Source organism: Littorina saxatilis, linkage group LG15, assembly GCF_037325665.1.
Source record: "Littorina saxatilis isolate snail1 linkage group LG15, US_GU_Lsax_2.0, whole genome shotgun sequence".
Lineage (NCBI taxonomy): Eukaryota > Metazoa > Mollusca > Gastropoda > Littorinimorpha > Littorinidae > Littorina > Littorina saxatilis.
The window spans coordinates 48,063,018-48,087,185 of record NC_090259.1 but is presented as its reverse complement, the minus strand read 5'-3'; the positions used below and the strand labels follow the sequence as shown (position 1 = coordinate 48,087,185).

The window sequence follows — 24,168 nt, the reverse complement described above, 5'->3', positions numbered from 1 at the left end:
CAACAGTACTCCGAAGACTGACTTCTTGGTATGTGAATGAACTGTCCTCGGGCCAGTAAACCGTGGAACAACAGTACTCCGAAGACTGACTTCTTGGTATGTGAATGAACTGTCCTCGGGCCAGTGAACCGTGCAACAACAGTACTGTAAAGATTGACTTCTGGGTGTGTAGATGTACTATTCTCGGTCCAGTAAACCGTGCATGAAACAACAGAATGTGAAGTTTGAACATGAGCAGTATGAGACAGAGTGTTGGGCACATGTACACTTTTCAGTCTGTCTTTTATGAACGGATATCAATATCCTTAAAAGTGGTTTTTTCATCCTTGGATGTAATGTTTTCTGCCATGTAAAAGTTGAGTTGTAGTGTGTTGATATATTCTGCAACAAAGGATACATACAGCAATAAAGAATGATTTTGTGGCCTGTGAATATGGTGCGCTCTGCCCATCGGAGAGACTGTTGACACTGAAGACAGCATTCTGGTGTGTTAATCTACAGTTTTCTGCCCAGGAAACGATACGATATACCATAGACCTATATTAGGTCCCTGGATATACTGCAGTACTGACAACAGACTGTGGTGTGTGTGGATATAGTGTGTGTTGCCTGTTGAGAAAAGGTACAGTCATCTGAAGATCGACTTACTTGTTCGCAGAGGTACTGTATTCATTCCAAATAAGCATGAATGAAATTTCAGAAATTAAGCCTGCAAGTTTGTTGTTGTCTTGCTTATTACTCTTTTCTCTTCAAGGAACAGGGCTGTCTATGCCTTTTGAACAGGGTTTTTTCAAACGTCTTTAGACGACGCCGGGTGATCTCTATCAAACTTGTTTTTATTGCCGACAAGCGACTGGCGTTTTGGTGATGCAGCTTTAGAGAGAATAAAGTGAATTATTCTGCATTACAAAGACCTCTTTGTATGTTTGTGATGGGGAAACATACTCCAAGATGTTCTCGTCTACAGTCAGATCTTCTTTCTTTGCAAAGTAACACTAGAAACCAAAGCAGGCCCTCGTTTACGCCTCGCAAAGCAAAATGAAGACTGTGATGAGTTGTGTGCAGCAGCAGTCGCACGGTGTTTAACATGATACGCGCCTCACTGGCCTATTAATTGATTCAGTGTACCTCGTGCACTGGGAGGAGTATTAACAGTAATTAACGGCTGATCAATCGAGTAATGAAGATGGCAACGTTGCGGTCACGAGCAACAGACATCTCGCAGTATCGAGGAGCGACCATGCACACGCGGCGTCTGCAGGAAGGACTTTACACCCATCTGGACCAACAGGAAAGGGCCGCGTTCATTGAAGTGCTCAACACTTACGGAGTGCGGAAGGATATTTTTGAGCTGGTGAACAGTCTACGAAAAATTCTCAATACTCCAGTGAAAAGACAACTCTTTCCCTTAGTCCGGGGAGTGATACGAAAGTCGGACATGGAAGCGTTTGACCTTCTCACCCGTGGGGGTAAAAATTACGGAACACTCCCTCGTCCATTTCTGTACAGGCCTCATGCAGCCGACATTTCCGTGCTACGGAAACACAGGTCACATACACTCAGCAGATACAACGAGATTTCTCACAAACGAAAAGCAAGCAGCCTGGTTTCTGACTTTTCAGACAGAGAAGAACCGCCAGTGCTGTCTGGTCAAAATGTGCAGACGATTTTCATCGAGACGCGGGACAAAAACTATGACGGGTTTGGATTTAACATCAGAGGTGGATCGGAATACGGACTCGGAGTGTATGTGTCGAGCGTTGACGAGGGTGGACCCGCAGAGATTCAGGGATTGCAAGTGGGTGACCTAGTTCTCGAGGCCAACGACATCTCCTTCCAGAACATTTCACATGGAGAGGCAGCCAGGGTAAGTGCTGTCTTTCTGGAATGTTTGTGTTATGCTCGTTGTAAATATGTTTAATGGATATATTGAGTGTGTGTCTGTGTGTCTGTGTGTGTCTTTTGCTTTTTCTCGAAAATAACCATATACACCCATCAAACGAAGTAATATACTTACTAGTTCACTAGTTTCTGGTCCTTTACAGTTAATGTTGAATATTCCATTCAATATACCTTGATCTGGGCCTTTCACAGCAGAACGTGTGTTTCTCGTCAGGGAATCATGTAACTGTTAATACCCAATATTGACGGACTGTGTGACGATATCTTCTGCTATGGTCTGTTGAGACAGTGATATCAAAATCGAGACCGGAGGTCGAGATTTTGATATCACTGTCGAAACAGACCAATAGCAGAAGATATCGTCACACAGTCAGTCAATGTTAGATATATTGCTAATTCTCTGGACATTTTGTATTTACTGTAAAGAAATTACAAAAGTATTTGTCTCAGTTTTGGCTGTTCCATATCCCTCCCTCTGATTATTATTTCTTTTTGTTCACTCTTTTCTTGTACTTTTCAGTATTTCAAAATGTCTTTTCTTTCTAAAAGTCTTTAGTCACTTGCTCAACTAAATTCTGGGATAATTACATTTTCATATATATTTGTTTGTTTTTAAATGTAGGTGTTTTTGTTTTTGAAGTGGGGAAGCAATAAAGAGGTTTTGATATCGACGGAAATGTCGTCGATATCACTTTTGCACTGAGCTCAGTTTTGCCCAATTGACCAATGGAAATCCACGTAACATATGAAATAGCAATATTCTGTTATATAGCTATTCTGATGAACACGTGGGGGAATTCGGGGGCTGTGATTGGATGGTCTCTTCCGATCATCAAAGCATAATGCGGCGGAAGTCGGCCGTTTTACTCAATATCCAAAAGCATATTGAGAAAAATGGCCGACGCATGATTCCGGTTCACCCATCTGTACCACAGCGATGTTTCTATCGACAACAGCATACACTGACAACTTAAAAGGCTGTTTCAACAACTGTGTTGTGAAGTCGAGTGCACTTGGAGTCAGTTTTTCTTACAAAGTCAGAAAGCGTGTAGCGGTGTGCATGTCTGCGCGAACATGATGCGCGTAAGAAGTTTGTCTGCTATCAAAACCTGAGATCAACGCATCGACGCAAAAACTGTCATTTTGTAAGTTTGGAACAACAAATCAAGGTCATAACAGCTATATAATCGCGATTGTGTTTTCAGCGTAGCAATAGGGTCCGATATTTAGACTCGAACAAGTATAATGCGACTCGTCTTCGACTCGTCGGCATTATACTTGTCTCGTCTAAATATCGGACCCTATTCAGGCTATTGCTACGCTGAAAACTCGTCGGCATTATACTTGTCTCGTCTAAATATTGGACCCTATTGCTACGCTGAAAACACAATAGCTGTTAATATCATTTGTAACCATTTCATGTAAAAGAAGAGCATGGTCTTTTTACATTTAGTCAAGTTTTGACCAAATGTTTTAACATAGAGGGGGAATCGAGACGAGGGTCGTGGTGACTGGTGTATGAGTGTGTGTGTGTGTGTGTGTGTGTGTGTGTGTGTGTGTGTATGTGTGTGTGTGTGTGTGTGTGTGTGTGTGTGTGTGTCTGTCTGTCTGTCTGTGCGTGTGTGTGTGTGTAGAGCGATTCAGACTAAACTACTTGACCGATCTTTATGAAATTTGACATGAGAGTTCCTGGGAATGATATCCCCGGACATTTTTTCATTTTTTCGATAAATACCTTTCATGACATCATATTCGGCTTTTTGTAAAAGTTGATGCGGCACTGTCACATCCTCATTTTTCAATCAAATTGATTGAAATTTTGGCAAAGCAATCTTCGACGAAAGCCGGAGTTTGGTATTGCATTTCAGCTTGATGGCTTAAAAACTAATGAATCAGTTTGGTCATTAAAAATCGGAAACTTGTAATTAAAATTATATTTGTATTAAACGATCCAAAAACAATTTCATCTTATTTTTTGTCATTTTCTGATTCCAAAAACATATACATATGTTATATTTGGATTACAAACAAGCTCTGAAAATTATTTTTAAAAAATATGAAAATTATGATTAAAATTATTTTTCCGAAATCGATTTAGAAACAATTTCATCTTATTCCTTGTCGGTCCCTGATTCCAAAAACATATAGGTATGATATGTTTGGATTAAAAACAAACTCAATAAGCTAAAAAGAATAGACATACAGAAAAGCGTGTTATCCTGCTCAGCGCGACCACTACCGCACTATTCTGCATGGCTTGTCGATTTCACTGCCTTTGCCACGAGCGGTGGACTGACGAAACTACGAGTATGTGCGTTCAGTTTCATTCTGTGAGTTCGACAGCTTGACTAAATGTTGTTATTTCGCCTCACGCGACTTGTTTGACATTTTTTGGCCAGGCTTCCACAGTGTAGTACCTCCCATATCCACCCACATCCCATTCCCCACCCCAAACACACAAACATATATCTACAGATTAAGTGGACAATGCAGAACTTGGAAATGAAACAAGAGGTGTGAGTGAAAAAATAAAGATATGCACTACATAAGCCTATGTGTGTGTGTGTGTGTGTGTGTGTGTGTGTGTGTGTGTGTGTGTGTGTGTGTGTGTGTTCGTGTGTGTGTGTGTGTGTGTGTGTGTGTGTGTGTGTGTGTGTGCGTGCGTGCGTGTGTGTGTGTGTGTGTGTGTGTGTGTGTGTGTGTGTGTGTTTATCTGTCAAATCAAAGCGGATCGATAGTCGAACATCTGTTGACTGCTGTGCATGTAATGAATCAGCATCGAGCCTATATTCAGACAACACGCCCATCGCACTTAGAAGATACTGCGGACAGATTTTCTGTTGGCCTTTTCCATTTTTATTTCATAATGATCATGAGAAATGTGGTTATCTTTTACTTGTCCTGAGTGTATTATTTCAAATACACTATGTTTGTTTGTCTGCCAATAGTATACGTTATTTGCATTATATGATTTGTGTCACAGATCATTGTTCATCAGTCATTTACCGAGACAGCGCTAGCGGTCGAAGCGAACAATGACTGTCGAGATCTGTGTCAATATGTGTTTATGTATCGATCGATGTTAGTTAGATTTGGGGGGGGGGGGGGGGGGGGGGGGGGGGGGCAGGGGGGGAGGGGGGTATGTTTTTTACGATTACACGGATGCACACATGCTCTTTTTTTACATTTAGTCAAGTTTTGACTAAATGTTTTAACATAGAGGGGCAATCGAGACGAGGGTCGTGGTGTATGTGTGTGTGTGTGTGTGTGTCTGTCTGTGCGTGTGTGTGTGTGTAGAGCGATTCAGAGTAAACTACTGGACCGATCTTAATCAAATTTTACATGAGAGTTTCTGGGTATGATATCCCCAGACGTTTTTTTCATTTTTTGGATAAATGTCTTTGATGACGTCATATCCGGCGTTTTGTAAAAGTTGGGGCAGCACTGTCACACCCTCATTTTTCAATCAAATTGATTGACATTTTGGCCAAGCAATCTTCGACGAAGGCCGGACTTTGGTATTGCATTTCACTTTGAAGGCTTAAAACTTAATTAATGACTTTGGTCATTAAAAATCTGAAAATTGTAATTAAAATTATTTTTTTATAAAATGATCCACATTTACGTTTATCTTATTCTTCATCATTTTCTGATTCCAAAAACATATAAATATGTTATATTCGGATTAAAAACAAGCTCTGAAAATTAAAAATATAAAAATTACGATTAAAATAACATTTCCGAAATCGATTTAAAAACAATTTCATCTTATTTCTTGTCGGTTCCTGATTTCAAAAACATATAGATATGATATGTTTGGATTAAAAACACGCTCACAAAGTTAAAACGAAGAGAGGTATAGAAAAGCGTGCTATGCAGCACAGCGCAACCACTACCGCACTAAACAGGCTCGTTAATTTCACTGCCTTTTGCACCGGCGGCGGACTACGGTCATTGTGACAAAATGCAGTGCGTTCAGTTTCATTCTGTGAGTTCCACAGTTTGACTAAATGTAGTAATCTCGCCTTACGCGACTTGTTGTGGTTTGGGCCGGCTGCCTAAATATGTGTTTTAATCTGCCTCGGACGTCACATTGCTCAAAGAAGGGGAATCCAATGTTCTATCGATACATTGCCGATTAGCTGCCGGCGTTTTATCTTATCTCTTTTAAAAGAAAATCGTGTATCGGTTTAGAGCTTGACTTGCACTCGGACAGACACTCACTAAACCTTACATAATTATACCGGTCAAGACATTCCTTTCTTGTCGTGTAATCCATCTTGTTGATGACCACATATTTCTCAAGACTTTTGCATACCCCCCTTCCAGTGTAATCCATCTTTTTGATGACCATATATTTCTGAAGACTTTTGCATACCCCCCTTCCAGTGTAATCCATTTTGTTGATGACCATATATTTCTCAAGACTTTTGCATACCCCCCTTCCAGTGTAATCCATCTTGTTGATGACCATATATTTCTCAAGACTTTTGCATACCCCCCTTCCAGTGTAATCCATTTTGTTGATTACCATATATTTCTCAAGACTTTTGCATACCCCCCTTTCAGTGTAATCCATTTTGTTGATTACCATATATTTCTCAAGACTTTTGCATACCCCCCTTTCAGTGTAATCCATCTTGTTGATTACCATATATTTCTCAAGACTTTTGCATACCCCCCTTTCAGTGTAATCCATCTTGTTGATTACCATATATTTCTCAAGACTTTTGCATACCCCCCTTTCAGTGTAATCCATCTTGTTGATTACCATATATTTCTCAAGACTTTTGCATACCCCCCTTTCAGTGTAATCCATCTTGTTGATTACCATATATTTCTCAAGACTTTTGCATACCCCCCTTTCAGTGTAATCCATCTAGTTGATTACCACATGCCTGTTCAAGTTTTTACATATCCCCCTTTCTGTGTAAATCATCGTGTCGAAATCCACACATCTGGCCAGGTTTTTACATATATCCCTTTCTTCATAAATCATATTGTCAGTTACCACAGGCCTGTCCAGGCTTTTACATACCCCCCTTCCAGTGTAATCCATCTTGTCGATTACTTACACATCTGTCCAGGATTTTACATACCCCCCTTCCAGTGTAATCCATCTTGTCGACCATCAACAGCCTCGTGCTTTTTCTGTGCGTGGCGCAATTTCTTTTCACTGCATTAATTCCTTAACGCCAACGTCACTCTGGAGTTTGTTTTATTTTTTATTTTTAAATTTTAAAATTTCTTTTTTAATGACTTAACACCTGCTCCTTGTCCCTGCACTCACAGCTGAATTTCGTTCCGCTGCCAGTCTTACCCATTTTACAGACGCTGCCAGTCTTACCCATTTTACAGACGCTGCCAGTCTTACCCATTTTACAGACGCTGCCAGTCTTACCCATTTTACAGACGCTGCCAGTCTTACCCATTTTACAGACGCTGCCAGTCTTACCCATTTTACAGACGCTGCCAGTCTTACCCATTTTACAGACGCTGCCAGTCTTACCCATTTTACAGACGCTGCCAGTCTTACCCATTTTACAGACGCTGCCAGTCTTACCCATTTTACAGACGCTGCCAGTCTTACCCATTTTACAGACGCTGCCAGTCTTACCCATTTTACAGACGCTGCCAGTCTTACCCATTTTACAGACGCTGCCAGTCTTACCCATTTTACAGACGCTGCCAGTCTTACCCATTTTACAGACGCTCCAGGTAGGGATGTCGTTCCGCTGCCAGTCTTACCCATTTTACAGACGCTCCAGGTAGGGATGTCGTTCCGCTGCCAGTCTTACCCATTTTACAGACGCTCCAGGTAGGGATGTCGTTCCGCTGCCAGTCTTACCCATTTTACAGACGCTCCAGGTAGGGATGTCGTTCCGCTGCCAGTCTTACCCATTTTACAGACGCTCCAGGTAGGGATGTCGTTCCGCTGCCAGTCTTACCCATTTTACAGACGCTCCAGGTAGGGATGTCGTTCCGCTGCCAGTCTTACCCATTTTACAGACGCTCCAGGTAGAGATGTCGTTCCGCTGCCAGTCTTACCCATTTTACAGACGCTCCAGGTAGGGATGTCGTTCCGCTGCCAGTCTTACCCATTTTACAGACGCTCCAGGTAGGGATGTCGGGTCGCTGCGGTAGGCTACCCTCGGAAGATGACACTGCACTTCTGCTGAGTCACTTCGACGTTGTTCAGTATAGTGGTTCTGTCCCGAGCCAACGGCACTCTGCAAAATGTAATCAACAAAACATCCAAACACAAAATACCAGAGAAACTAATGACAGTGCACAAGAGCCTAGGCGGCATGCAGGGTTGACGAGTGTCGGTCAGCATTAAGTACAAGGGTGCTCTTACCCACTGTTCTATCAATAGTTGCCGATTGGCTGCCGGCGTTTTATCTCTAATAAAACAAAAAAGTATATGTAAGGTTTAGTGAGTGTCTGTCCGAGTGTAAGTCAAGATCTAAAGCGATACACGGTTTTTTTTCCTTTCTTTTTGTAATCGACAAGATAGACAACGCGGGAAGGCAGGTCATGAAGGGAGGTAACACTCTAGGCAGCTCTGTCATGTTTTACATAATCGGTAACACGGACTGGAAGAGACAGCACTTGTATTAGTGATAATAGTCTGTCAATTTCGGAATTTGGTATTTTGTATTGTCCTTGGGGAATTTGCAATTTGTGATTACATCGAGACGACGTGTGTGTGTGTGTGTGTGTGTGTGTGTGTGTGTGTGTGTGTGTGTGTGTGTGTGTTTTGTGTGCGTGTTTGTGTGCGTGCGTGGGTGCGTGTGTAGGTGTGTGTGTGTGTGTGTGTGTGTGTGCGTGCGTGCATGTCTGTCTGTCTGTCTGTCTGTCTGTCTGTCTGTCTGTCTTTTTCCTGACCGTACGTTCAGTCTGTCAAACAACGTTTTATGCTGATACGTTACAAACAATAACATAGCCCTGCTGGCTCCATGTCAAGTTGTTTCATCTTGTGTCTATACCCCGCTCCTTTCAAACCATTCCATACAGAAACCACACTCACACTTCTCTTCATGTTCACAGATGATCAGAGCGGCCAGTCGCCTGGAGCTGACCATCTGTCGGGTGGGCCGGGTGCCGGGTACCCACACCGTGCACGAGGCCTACAAGTGGGTAGACGCCAGAGGGCGCCCTGTGTCTCCCCCACCCGACCTGGTGACGTCAGGCAACACCAACGATGACGCCGACATACGCAGTCGCAGCAGTCTGAACCTGTTGAAGGGTAGTGATGAGAGAAAGGTAGGTCTCACGCTTTCCTCCTTAGCTCTTAGTAAACCAACGCGTGAGAGATATTGTACAGGGTGACCCAATACATGCAACCCATAAGCATTATTATAACTTCTTCATCTGTTGGCCGAATCACTTCATATTAATTTTGGCGTACAGTCACTCCAAAGTAAGCACGACCTGTCCACATAGTGGCAAGTTTGTAGGTAAAATGGTCTGACATTTGTGCATTTTCAGAAAAGGTTTCCGAATTCGGGGATCGACTCAACGGGGCGAGGTTTGACATTGAGCGGTAGCCACACTTACCTGATTGAAACCCTCCACACTTACCTGATTGAAACCCTCCACACTTACCTGATTGAAACCCTCCACACTTTTACCTTTTGGATTATCTGAATGTCTCATTATACAAAAATACCACCTTCTCCCTTCAGATTGTCAGTGAGCTGAGGAAAGTAGTTACAGCTAGGTTCAGGGCAACCCCTAAACTGGAAAGTAATTACAGCTAGGTTCAGGGCAACCCCTAGACAGGAAAGTAGTTACAGCTAGGTTCAGGGCAACCCCTAGACAGGAAAGTAGTTACAGCTAGGTCCAGAGCAACCCATAGACTGGAAAGTAGTTACAGCTAGGTTCAGGGCAACCCCTAGACAGGAAAGTAGTTACAGCTAGGTTCAGGGCAACCCCTAGACAGGAAAGTAGTTACAGCTAGGTTCAGGGCAACCCCTAGACAGGAAAGTAGTTACAGCTAGGTTCAGAGCAACCCCTAGACAGGAAAGTAGTTACAGCTAGGTTCAGGGCAACCCCTAGACAGGAAAGTAGTTACAGCTAGGTTCAGGGCAACCCCTAGACAGGAAAGTAGTTACAGCTAGGTTCAGGGCAACCCCTAGACAGGAAAGTAGTTACAGCTAGGTTCAGGGCAACCCCTAGACAGGAAAGTAGTTACAGCTAGGTTCAGGGCAACCCCTAGACAGGAAAGTAGTTACAGCTAGGTTCAGGGCAACCCCTAGACAGGAAAGTAGTTACAGCTAGGTTCAGGGCAACCCCCAGACAGGAAAGTAGTTACAGCTAGGTTCAGGGCAACCCCTAGACAGGAAAGTAGTTACAGCTAGGTTCAGGGCAACCCCTAGACAGGAAAGTAGTTACAGCTAGGTTCAGGGCAACCCCTAGACAGGAAAGTAGTTACAGCTAGGTTCAGGGCAACCCCTAGACAGGAAAGTAGTTACAGCTAGGTTCAGGGCAACCCCTAGACAGGAAAGCATTGCATTGGTGTCATTGACAATTTTGGAGGTGTAATTTGGAACACATTTTGGAGCGAATGTAAAATTCTGACCATTTTACCTACAGACTGGACATGTTGTGGAATGTTCGGAAACAAACTAAACTTCACGAACAACAACTATGAAGATATTTGCTGAACTCAAATGACTGGAAATATTACCCCCTTCGTTGTTAAGTTACACTTGCGCAATGGCGCGCAGCATTCTTCATTGACATAAAACATCAACGCTTTCCTGCATGGGAAATGCCCTGATCCTGCCTGACAGTGCTGTAATCAAGTCACCGATTGTTAAATGTTGGTAATGGTACACTAGGTCCGTCAAATAACCCTAAAGATAACAATCTTGAGGGCTTTAGTTTAGCTACCGCGCAGTGTCAAACCTCGTTCTGTTTTAAAATTGAGTCGATCCCCGAATTCGGAAACACTTTTTGAAATTGCACAAAAGTCAGACCATTCAACCAACACATTTGTCACTTGGCGGACAGGTCGTGCATAAGCTGAAATTAATGTACACCAAATAAGAACTAATTCGGCCGATAGATGTAGAAGTTATTAGCATTTTTGTGGGTTGCATTTTTGGGTGTCACCTTGTATGTACCATGCTTGTGGAGCTTGACACGAAAGGAGTTAAACTGGCCATCGTCCCTCCATCCATCGATTAGCTGTTCTCTAACACAGAGGAACAGCTTCTTTAATCAAGAATCAACATCATCACGAATACCAGGTATCATGTTTACATTCTTTAACTTACTCCCACACACAGTGACAAAAACAAATCTATGTTTGGATGACGCAGAGCGACACAACGCAGTGATCGGTGGGCGAGGCACGTGCGCACGGTGCGTGTACAGGTCAACCTTGATTGGATTTTAAAAATGCATGCGTGTGATATAGAATAGGCCGCCAGAAAGTCGGGCTTCTGCGCACGGTAAAAGTAAAACAACACAGTCTCGATCAGCGAAGATGTGTCCTGAAGATATTTTCACGGGGCGTTCGGGAAATGCCTGAGATGTGGTCTTGCGAGGCATCCTGCAGAATTAACCCCGTGGAGGTGACTTCACCGCCTGAAGGAAGAGTGATCATGTTGAGACTGAATGATTGTGAGACTGAATGATTGTGAGATTGAATGATTGTGAGATTGAATGATTGTGAGACTGAATGATTGTGAGACTGAATGATTGTGACGATCAACCTCACACAAGGCTAGAAAGGGTTAATGCCGTATTTTCGATAGACCTTGCTTCCTTCAGACATGTTGATATGTGCGTAAAACAGAAAACAAGTTTCTGAAGAGTTGACCTAATTTAGGTAACAACAAGCCGGAGCTGGAGCTATGCAAAACCAGTCTCCCGAGAAAATAAGAACGAGTTCAAGTTTTATTAGTCCATAACCCATGGGGGCATTTTAAACAATAAATACAATCATGATATATGCTAATATAGTAAATAAAAAAATTAAAACAATTATGAAAAACTGTTACAAGTTCTATTAATAAAGTCTAAAATATTCTTTAGCAATTTCTTTTTCTTAGTAGCAAACAACTTTTTAAATTTAAGTGCATTAGGTTTTTTCCAATAGTAAGGTGGTTACAACTCAGCTCTTTCTTCTTTGAAAAAATCACAGACAAATAAATAATGGAATTCATCACCTATGTCTTGTGATACACATTTGGTGCAAGTTCTTTCTGACCTCGGGATGTTAAGATAACGTTCTTTCTGTACAGGCAAATTGTTGTTTAATGTTCTAAACTTCATCATTGAAACACATTGCTGATATGGCAGGTGTGTGACATAGTCTTCACATGCAAAAATATCTTTAAACATTCGATAATTCCAAAACATATTTTTTGTTCCAATTTCTGTAAACCATTTATGGATATACTGGTCATACAAGCTTCTTTGGCTCACGTAAGTGTAGCCTATGCGATGATAAACTTTGTCTGTCTGTGCGTGCGTGCGTGCGTGCGTATGTATGTGTGTATGTCTGTGGTAGAAACTTTAACATTTCCGAGTCTATGGATTACGTCAGTCTCGGTCAAAAGTGTTCGACGTGTGTGATAGAAACTATTTGAAGACGTCACATTATGACGTAAGAGGGTTAGACGTCACGCAAAGGAATTACTGAAAGTCTCGGTCATTGTTATTGTGAGCGGGCCGAGACTTCTTGGCAGATCCAGGGTCTCGCTTTCTTGCATAGTTTCACCTATGCTTACTGTGTGTGTGTGTGTGTGTGTGTGTGTGTGTGTGTGTGTGTGTGTGTGTGTGTGTGTGTGTGTGTGTGTGTGTGTGTGTGTGTGTGTGTATGTGTGACGGAGTGATTGAGTTTGTGTTATTGTTTGTCGATTTCTTACGTGAGCCTTGAAGGCTTCGCCTCTTGTTTTACTTTCTTTTTACATTTAGTCAAGTTTTGACTAAATGTTTTAACGTGGAGGGGGGAATCGAGACGAGGGTGTGGCGCATGTCTGTGTGTGTGTGTAGAGCGATTGAGAGTAAACTACTGGACCGATCTTTATGAAATTTGACATGAGAGTTCCTGGATATGACATCCCCGGACGTTTTTTTCATTTTTTCGATAAATGTCTTTGATGACGTCATAGCCGGCTTTTTGTAAAAGTTGAGGCGGCACTGTCACACCCTCATTTTTCAATCAAATTGATTGCAATTTTGGCCAAGCAATCTTCGACAAAGGCCGGACTTTGGTATTGCATTTCAGCTTGGTGGCTTAAAAATTAATCAATGACTTTGGTCATTAAAAATCTGAAAATTGTAATTAAAATTATTTTTTTATAAAACGATCCAAATTTACGTTCATCTTATTCTTCATCATTTTCTGATTCCAAAAACATATAAATATGTTATATTCGGATTAAAAACAAGGTCTGAAAATTAAAAATATAAAACTTATGATCAAAATCAAATTTCCGAAATCGATTTAAAAACACTTTCATCTTATTCCTTGTCGGTTCCTGATTCCAGAAACATATAGATATGATATGTTTGGAATAAAAACACGCTCAGAAAGTTAAAACGAAGAGAGGTACAGAAAAGCGTGCTATCCTTCTCAGCGCAACTACTACCCCGCTCTTCTTGTCAATTTCACTGCCTTTGTCACGAGCGGTGGACTGACGATGCTACGAGTATACGGTCTTGCTGAAAAATTGCATTGCGTTCAGTTTCATTCTGTGAGTTCGACAGCTTGACTAAATGTTGTATTTTCGCCTTACGCGACTTGTTAAACCATGCGCTTGAGTATTGAACATTTTCTTGAAAAGTCCAAAGGCCAGAGAGACCAATTTCATTTAAGTTTTTTTCAATAAAACATAAATAATTAGATTCAATCATCTTGTTGATATACAATTTATAAGTAAAGCAATACACAATACTTGAAAATTTATTTTTATGAATAGGACTAATCAGTTTGTACCAATAGCAAAGCATTCTACATTTCATATTAACATCTAGTGGATATCTTCCAAGTTCACCAAATATCATAGCATTTGGAGTTGATTTTTTTAGTTTGAAAACAATTTAATAAAAACGCAATTGAAGTTTAGTAGCAAGTTCACAGGAACCAAAACCCCATACTTCACATCCGTACAGTAAAATTGGAGCAATCATTTTATCGAACAGGTCAACTTGTATGTCCACAGGCAGTGACAATTGTCTACAAGTACGCAAAAGAACAAACATTGCCCTTGAGGCACGATCATATAGATTCTTCTGTGCGACTGAAAATTTATTATTATAATTAGTCTTAAGGCCCAAGTACACTACATCAAACACTACTTCGATTAAATTGCCATTATACGTAAACAATGGTTTATTTCTAACGGAAGTCACAATGGTTTATTTCTAACGGAAGTCACAATGGTTTATTTCTAACGGAAGTCACAATGGTTTATTTCTAACGGAAGTCACAATGGTTTATTTCTAACAGAAGTCACAATGGTTTATTTCTAACGGAAGTCACAATGGTTTATTTCCAACGGAAGTCGGTTCTTCGCAAAAAAAACCAGATAGACTGCTAACGTTCCAAAATTCGAAATCTAAATCCGTTATCTAAATTTAGTCAGTTTATGTTCCCTTGCCATGTCCCCCGATAATACAAATAATAATAATTATCATTATTATTATGTCCCCCGATGAAGTTTTGATGAGTGAGGTCAGACTTTTGTGTGACACAGGAGTGTGCTTTGGTTTTAAACAGTGTTTTGTTCTATGATAATTGATACCATACATAATGAGCATGGTTAGAATCAACAACAAACTATAAGGTGTGCTCGTAAGGCTGGTATCCTCGAGATTACACTCGTGTGTACAGGCGATGTAATGTGTCCAATTCTGTCAAATCAGTCACTGTGGTCAAAACTATGTATGCATCCCCAGACTATGTTTTCCATAACTTACATCTGTTTTATAATGTGCTATCAGTATCACTGATACTTTTAGAAATTCAGCTTGAAATGGGAGTCAGTGAGCTCAGTGTAGCCTGTACACAGCTTGCTACAACTGTCCCCCTGGTTTCTTCAATCAGAGGCTTCTGTCAACAGTGTCCAAAGTCGCAGAAATGGCCACATATCAGCCCTGAAAGTCCAAACAATTGTGCATTAGCCAAAGGCTAGTGATTCAGAAAATGTACTACCCAGAGAGCAAACTTTACTAGCTAAACTAACAATTTGTTTCAGCAACTTTACTCGCATTTGGTGAGTAGATGAACATAAAATACTCGCCATTTTCAGGGGTGCATATGGTTTCCTTGAGATTGCATTCGTGTCCTGGCTTTACTGCGTACAGGTGAACGTGGTGGTGGACAGTGGTCACTCTCTAGGGCTGACCATCCGAGGGGGGCGGGACTACGGCCTGGGGGTCTACGTCTCGGGTGTTGACCCCTACTCTGTGGCCGAGAACGCCGGACTCAAGGTAAGTGACGTCACATCTTACGGTGCTCACCCTGCTGGGTTTAAGCCTTAATGTTAAGCTTTGGCACGGAATTTTCGGTAACAAAACTTCGCGAAGTCGACTTGAGGCTCAGTTAAGGACAACCTTAATAGTGACAAGTCGACTTTAGGCTCAGTTAAGGACAACCTTAATAGTGACAAGTCGACTTTAGGCTCAGTTAAGGACAACCTTAATAGTGACAAGTCGACTTTAGGCTCAGTTAAGGACAACCTTAATAGTGACAAGTCGACTTTAGGCTCAGTTAAGGACAACCTTAATAGTGACAAGTCGACTTCAGGCTCAGTTAAGGACAACCTTAATAGTGACAAGTCGACTTTAGGCTCAGTTAAGGACAACCTTAATAGTGACAAGTCGACTTTAGGCTCAGTTAAGGACAACCTTAATAGTGACAAGTCGACTTTAGGCTCAGTTAAGGACAACCTTAATAGTGACAAGTCGACTTTAGGCTCAGTTAAGGACAACCTTAATAGTGACAAGTCGACTTGAGGCTCAGTTAAGGACAACCTTAATAGTGACAAGTCGACTTTAGGCTCAGTTAAGGACAACCTTAATAGTGACAAGTCGACTTTAGGCTCAGTTAAGGACAACCTTAATAGTGACAAGTCGACTTCAGGCTCAGTTAAGGACAACCTTAATAGTGACAAGTCGACTTCAGGCTCAGTTAAGGACAACCTTAATAGTGACAAGTCGACTTCAGGCTCAGTTAAGGACAACCTTAATAGTGACAAGTCGACTTCAGGCTCAGTTAAGGACAACCTTAATAGTGACAAGTCGACTTTAGGCTCAGTTAAGGACAACCTTAATAGTGACAAGTCGACTTCAGGCTCAGTTAAGGACAACCTTAATAGTGACAAGTCGACTTCAGGCTCAGTTAAGGACAACCTTAATAGTGACAAGTCGACTTCAGGCTCAGTTAAGGACAACCTTAATAGTGACAAGTCGACTTCAGGCTCAGTTAAGGACAACCTTAATAGTGACAAGTCGACTTCAGGCTCAGTTAAGGACAACCTTAATAGTGACAAGTCGACTTTAGGCTCAGTTAAGGACAACCTTAATAGTGACAAGAGCTGCAGCGGTGTTCAAACATGTCTTGGTGTAAAGTGTGTTAAACCGGTAAGCAGACTAAATACCGGTTCGGGTTCTCCGTATCTGTTTGCATCGCTATTCTTCTTGCATTCCGTAGCCAACAACGGAAACACACGAATATCATCATGGCATCGAGATTGCTATTTGAGTGTGTTTTGTCCACTCATGGGAATATTTTGACATAGGCCTAGGAATATCAAAGAGCATCTCCAAAGGCTAAACTTGTATAACGCCGCTTTTTTGTCTCAACAAAACAGCCCCAAAACAGCATGAAGTTAGCAGTCTGGTGATGCGAGGGCCAACTGAGAAGTACCGGGCCCAGGAAGGAATTGCCTTAGTTAGACATTCACAACTTGCATGAATTAAGAAACATCAGACTACGCAGTACATTTCCACACTCAGGTGTGACAGGTAGGAGACCAGATATTAAATTAACCTTCACGGGTACATGACCGAATACTGAAACCACACATTATACGGTAAATGCCCTCACCCATCTGTGTCATGAAGGAGACCAGTTATTTAAATAAACTTCACAGGTAAATGAAAGAAGACTACAACCACTAATTGTACGGTAAATGCCCTTATTCGTCTGTGTCAGATGGGAGACCAGATATTATAATGTCCTTCACAGATACCTACAAACTATACGGTACATTTCCGATCTCATGTGTGACAGGTAGGGGACCTGAAATTAAATTAATCTGCACAGGTACGTGACTAAACCACAATTTATAATGTAAATGACCACGCTGACCTGTGACAGGTAGGAGACCAGTTACTGGACGCCAACGGTCAGAGCATGGCGGCGTTGAGTCACGCGGAGGCGGTCCGAGTGCTCACCAGGTGTCGCCACATGGTACTGACGGTCAAGGACGTCGGCAGGGTCCCCTACGCCAAGACCACCATCGACAGAACGCACTGGGTTAACAAAGACTCATCTGACGCTCTGCAAAATGGCGGAGGCCGGGGACGGTGAGAATTGAACAAAAGGTTGAGAACACTTTGGGTGTGAAGGTCATCCGTTTCCAGATGATGGTGACTTTTGGTTAAACATTTGGTGAAAGTATAAGCTTTTGGAGAGAATGTGTGTGTGTGTGTGTGTGTGTGTGTGTGTGTGTGTGTGTGTGTGTGTGTGTGTGTGTGTGCGTGCGTGCGTGTGTGCGTGTGTGTGTTTCTGTGTGTGTGTGTGTGTGTGAGTATGTCAGTGTGTGTGTCATTGTGTGTGTCGGTGCGTGTGTGTATGTGTGTGCGTGCGTGCGTGCATGCGTGCATGCGAGTGTGTGTGTGTGTGTGTGTGTGTGTGTGTGTGTGTGTGTGTGTGCATTGAAGTTTGTGTACGTGTGTGTTGGCATGTTATTCGACGGCACAATGACAACCATAAGAGGCAAATCAATACCAGCACTATAGCTCTGGGGGGAGCATGACAGATGCTGTACGTGGGACAATACCAGCACTATAGCTCTGGGGGGAGCATGACAGATGCTGTACGTGGGATATGAGTGAAATATTTGTGCACACATTTATCAAAATATTTCTTTTATTATTAAAATGTTAGTTGTATCATCTGTGCAGTCGAAATCAAGCATGCTCTTCCTTTAATGTTCCCTTTCCTGTACTGTGAGGTCAAGAATGTCCACTTGAAGGGATGCCATATTTACTGTACATGTACGTTTCCACTTGTCCACTGTTTTAGGTTCTGGGGCCGAAAAAGCGTTAGCGAGCCGGACCTAATGAATGTGAGTATAATGCAAATGTAAACATTGTCTTTCACAGTGTCACGTGAAAAATTAAGAAAAACGATGAACTGATTGATGTATTTGAGGCTTTAAATAGTCTGTATGTATGTATCGTGTGCTGGTGTGTATTTTGATTTCCCTACTGACTTGGCGTACTGCAGTTGTGCTCTCTCTCTCTCTCTCTCTCTCTCTCTCTCTCTCTCTCTCTCTCTCTCTTTTATCTCTCTCTCTCCTCTCTCTCTCTCTCTCTCTCTCTCTCTCTCTCTCTCTCGCACTCTGCACGAGCATATTTGCGTTTTGAGGCGTCATTACCAACATCCAGCCACTTTATCCAACTTTAACTTGTTGTTCTTCGCCTTTTGGCCTTTGTGTTAAATGATGCTATTGTATTTGTAAGGAGTGTATGGGTGTATGATTGGTATCAATACAAATGGCTTTTATGCTATATGGCGGAATACATTCTTGTTCTTCTTGTTCTTCTGATTCCACTACTTCCCAATTTTAGGTGGGTTTTTCTCGAGGCGCCGGGTCCCAGCTGATGTTGTCCGCCATGTCGACACGCTCCCAGTACGACATTGTGGAGGACCAGGCGAGAGTTTTACTCAACACGGAGGAACAGGCCACGCTGCGCTACTACCTGGCTGAGTACACTAGAGAGGTGATAAGGGTGCCGGGACTCGCGTTTGCCCTCGCCGAGTTGTTCAACACTGGGGCCAAGGTGAGAGCAAACACAACAAGTTGCGCGAAGCAAAATTAATACATTTAGTCAATCTGTCGAAATCACAGAATATAATTGAACGCACTGCACCGGCCGCTGATCGCCAGTGACAAGCCAGTATTGCGTATTACGGTAGCATATAAACCGCGCTTTTCCTTATTCACCCCCTTCTCGATTCCCCGTCTGTGTTAAAACATTTAGTCAAAAGGTGACTTAATGTAAATATGATTAAGCAAACAAAATAATGACAATAACACTGATGAGCAGGCCACGCTAGGCTACCACCTGACTGAGTGCACCACGCTAGGCTACCACCTGACTGAGTGCACCACGCTAGGCTACCACCTGACTGAGTGCACCAGAGAGGTGGTCAAATGGTCAAAGGCCCGGGTCCTCTGTCTACCATTGCCAACTTGTTCAACACTGGGGCAATGGTGAGAGTTACAACAAATAATGATAATAACGCTGAGGAGCCGGCCACGCCACGCTACGGTGGAACCTCCATTTTAAGACCTCCAAAAGTCTGAGAAATACAGGTCTTAAAAAGGAGGGAGTCTTAAAATGGAGGTTATGAAGAGAAATTTGAGAAAGTAAGGTCTCAAAAGAGGGGAAGTCTTAAAAAGGGGGGTTCCACCTGGCTGAGTACACGAGAGATGTGGTCAGATGGTCAAGTCACCGGAACTCGTGTCTGCCCTCGCCGAGTTGTTGACACGGGGCCAAGTTGAGGGCAACAAGAAATACATGAATAAGAAAAGAGTATGATACTAACACTGGGGAACAGGCCACGCTACGCTCAGCACACTACAGAGTATGATACTAACACTGCCACTGGGGAACAGGCCACGCTACGCTCAGCACACTACAGAGTATGATACTAACACTGGAGAACAGGCCACGCTACGCTCAGCACACTACAGAGTATGATACTAACACTGGGGAACAGGCCACGCTACGCTCAGCACACTACAGAGTATGATACTAACACTGGGGAACAGGCCACGCTACGCTCAGCACACTACAGAGTATGATACTAACACTGGGGAACAGGCCACGCTACGCTCAGCACCCTACAGAGTATGATACTAACACTGGGGAACAGGCCACGCTGCGCTCAGCACACTACAGAGTATGATACTAACACTGGGGAACAGGCCACGCTACGCTCAGCACACTACAGAGTATGATACTAACACTGGAGAACAGGCCACGCTACGCTGAGCACACTACAGAGTATGATACTAACACTGGGGAACAGGCCACGCTACGCTCAGCACACTACAGAGTATGATACTAACACTGGGGAACAGGCCACGCTACGCTCAGCACACTACAGAGTATGATACTAACACTGGAGAACAGGCCACGCTACGCTCAGCACACTACAGAGTATGATACTAACACTGGGGAACAGGCCACGCTACGCTCAGCACACTACAGAGTATGATACTAACACTGGGGAACAGGCCACGCTACGCTCAGCACACTACAGAGTATGATACTAACACTGCCACTGGGGAACAGGCCACGCTACGCTGAGCACACTACAGAGTATGATACTAACACTGGGGAACAGGCCACGCTACGCTCAGCACACTACAGAGTATGATACTAACACTGGGGAACAGGCCACGCTGCGCTCAGCACACTACAGAGTATGATACTAACACTGGGGAACAGGCCACGCTACGCTCAGCACACTACAGAGTATGATACTAACACTGGGGAACAGGCCACGCTACACTCAGCACACTACAGAGTATGATACTAACACTGGGGAACAGGCCACGCTACTCTCAGCACACTACAGAGTATGATACTAACACTGGGGAACAGGCCACGCTACGCTCAGCACACTACAGAGTATGATACTAACACTGGGGAACAGGCCACGCTACGCTGAGCACACTACAGAGTATGATACTAACACTGGAGAACAGGCCACGCTACGCTCAGCACACTACAGAGTATGATACTAACACTGGGGAACAGGCCACGCTACGCTGAGCACACTACAGAGTATGATACTAACACTGGGGAACAGGCCTCGCTACGCTCAGCACACTACAGAGTATTATACTAACACTGGGGAACAGGCCACGCTACGCTCAGCACACTACAGAGTATGATACTAACACTGGGGAACAGGCCACGCTACGCTCAGCACACTACAGAGTATGATACTAACACTGGGGAACAGGCCACGCTACGCTCAGCACACTACAGAGTATGATACTAACACTGGGGAACAGGCCATGCTACGCTCAGCACACTACAGAGTATGATACTAACACTGGGGAACAGGCCACGCTACGCTCAGCACACTACAGAGTATGATACTAACACTGGAGAACAGGCCACGCTACGCTCAGCACACTACAGAGTATGATACTAACACTGGCGAACAGGCCACGCTACGCTGAGCACACTACAGAGTATGATACTAACACTGGGGAACAGGCCACGCTACGCTCAGCACACTACAGAGTATGATACTAACACTGGGGAACAGGCCACGCTACGCTCAGCACACTACAGAGTATGATACTAACACTGGGGAACAGGCCACGCTGCGCTCAGCACACTACAGAGTATGATACTAACACTGGGGAACAGGCCACGCTACGCTGAGAACACTACAGAGTATGATACTAACACTGGGGAACAGGCCACGCTACGCTCAGCACACTACAGAGTATGATACTAACACTGGGGAACAGGCCACGCTACGCTGAGCACACTACAGAGTATGATACTAACACTGGGGAACAGGCCACGCTACGCTCAGCACACTACAGAATATGATACTAACACTGGGGAACAGGCCACGCTACGCTGAGCACACTACAGAGTATGATACTAACACTGGAGAACAGGCCACGCTACGCTCAGCACACTACAGAGTATGATATTAACACTGGAGAACAGGCCACGCTACGCTGAGCACACTACAGAGTATGATACTAACACTGGGGAACAGGCCACGCTACGCTCAGCACACTACAGAGTATGATACTAACACTGGGGAACAGGCCACGCTACGCTCAGCACACTACAGAGTATGATACTAACACTGGAGAACAGGCCACGCTACGCTGAGCACACTACAGAGTATGATACTAACACTGGGGAACAGGCCACGCTACGCTCAGCACACTACAGAGTATGATACTAACACTGGAGAACAGGCCACGCTACGCTGAGCACACTACAGAGTATGATACTAACACTGGGGAACAGGCCACGCTACGCTCAGCACACTACAGAGTATGATACTAACACTGGGGAACAGGCCACGCTACGCTCAGCACACTACAGAGTATGATACTAACACTGGGGAACAGGCCACGCTACGCTCAGCACACTACAGAGAAATACATGAACAAGAAAAGAGTATGATACTAACACTGGGGAACAGGCCACGCTACGCTGAGCACACTACAGAGAAATACATGAATAAGAAAAGAGTATGATACTAACACTGGGGAACAGGCCACGCTACGCTGAGCACACTTCAGAGGTGGTCACAGTCTTGGGACTCGTGTCAAACCAAGGTGGAGTTGAATAACCAAGTCTGGATTATGCTGGATTATCGACATTTCAATCGTTCGATTTAGATGACAACTGACTTTGGGAACGTTACCCACGGTATCTCCACCCTTACACCAAGCACCATGCACAAAGATCCGACTTTCAAATCTGAGGTTAATAGTTTCGTCAACAAGTTGTTACACTACTTCTGTAAAAGTTGTGGCTAACCAGGAAGCAGATAACTTATTAAAATGTTAGTTTTGTTATGTTAGTGTATTCTTCTATCTTCTTGTCGATCGCCTTTACACTTGGAGTCCGGCTCTGGATATGAAGCTGGTGGTCTTTTGCAGAGCCTCCACGGGACCGTGCAGCTTGTCTTGGAGGGTCGTCGGCCTGGGCCAAGTGTCTGTCCTCTAGGGCTTGAGGACCGTGCAGCTTGTCTTGGAGGGTCGTCGGCCTGGGCCAAGTCTATGTCCTCTAGGGCTGGAGGACCGTGCAGCTTGTCTTGGAGGGTCGTCGGCCTGGGCCAAGTCTATGTCCTCTAGGGCTGGAGGACCGTGCAGCTTGTCTTGGAGGGTCGTCGACCTGGGCCAAGTGTCTGTCCTCTAGGGCTGGAGGACCGTGCAGCTTGTCTTGGAGGGTCGTCGACCTGGGCCAAGTGTCTGTCCTCTAGGGCTGGAGGACCGTGCAGCTTGTCTTGGAGGGTCGTCGGCCTGGGCCAAGTGTCTGTCCTCTAGGGCTGGAGGACCGTGCAGCTTGTCTTGGAGGGTCGTCGGCCTGGGCCAAGTGTCTGTCCTCTAGGGCTGGAGGACCGTGCAGCTTGTCTTGGAGGGTCGTCGACCTGGGCCAAGTGTCTGTCCTCTATGGCTGGAGGACCGTGCAGCTTGTCTTGGAGGGTCGTCGGCCTGGGCCAAGTGTCTGTCCTCAAGGGCTGGAGGACCGTGCAGCTTGTCTTGGAGGGTGGTCGGCCTGGGCCAAGTGTCTGTCCTCAAGGGCTGGAGGACCGTGCAGCTTGTCTTGGAGGGTGGTCGGCCTGGGTCAGGTCTCTGTCCTCAAGCTAGGGCTGGAGGTTCCTGCAATCCTGTAGGATGTGGGCTGCGTCTTGTTCTGCCTCTCCACAGTTACTTTATTCTAATATCAGTTAATTCTAAATGTTAGTTTTGAACTTTGGATTTTGTGTGTTGCAGTTGACGTTAATGTCGGAGATTCGACCCTTGATTCAAGCCAGAGACCTGGACACGTTTGACCGTCTGGTCAACAGACCGGACATCCAAACTGGGCTCGTGAGTAATGTTTCCGTCTTGCGACCAGCGTTCGTAAAGACAACACCAACAGCGAAGTTCGCACCAAATTTACTTCACTTAGCAAATCACAAATCACATGCTTTGTCAGGACCTGACTGCTATTTTTGATGTTGAAAATCATTGCAACTGCCAACAAGAACAGGTATAACACTAATAAGTAGTGTTTTGTGTGTGTTATTTGTTATGCATCGGTCAAAACCAGGCACAGACTATGTATTTTATCGTCACAGCGTGTATTTGTATGTTTCCATCGGCTTACGTCTCTCTGTAAGTCTGCCCAGCAGTCCGACTGCTTGGCAGTGTGGCGATCTCTGTCTGTGTGTGTCTGTATGTCTGTCTGTCTGTCTGTCTGCGCCCTCATCTCTGTCTCTCTGTCTCTCTCTGTATCTCTGTGTGTGTG

At 44.0% G+C, this 24,168-nt stretch overlaps 1 protein-coding gene across 1 annotated transcript in view; it reads left to right on the top strand.

Annotated features, from left to right (window-relative positions):
* Positions 1 to 1,186: 1,186 nt before the first annotated feature.
* LOC138948047 (whirlin-like) overlaps positions 1,187 to 24,168 on the top strand; it is a 24,169-nt gene continuing 1,187 nt past the window's right edge. Inside the window, exons 1-7 of the mRNA XM_070319575.1 lie at positions 1,187 to 1,867; positions 8,953 to 9,168; positions 15,229 to 15,354; positions 17,246 to 17,454; positions 18,176 to 18,218; positions 18,724 to 18,936; positions 23,652 to 23,747. Coding sequence (XP_070175676.1) covers positions 1,187 to 1,867; positions 8,953 to 9,168; positions 15,229 to 15,354; positions 17,246 to 17,454; positions 18,176 to 18,218; positions 18,724 to 18,936; positions 23,652 to 23,747 — 1,584 coding nt within the window. The remainder of the gene's footprint in view (positions 1,868 to 8,952; positions 9,169 to 15,228; positions 15,355 to 17,245; positions 17,455 to 18,175; positions 18,219 to 18,723; positions 18,937 to 23,651; positions 23,748 to 24,168) is intronic.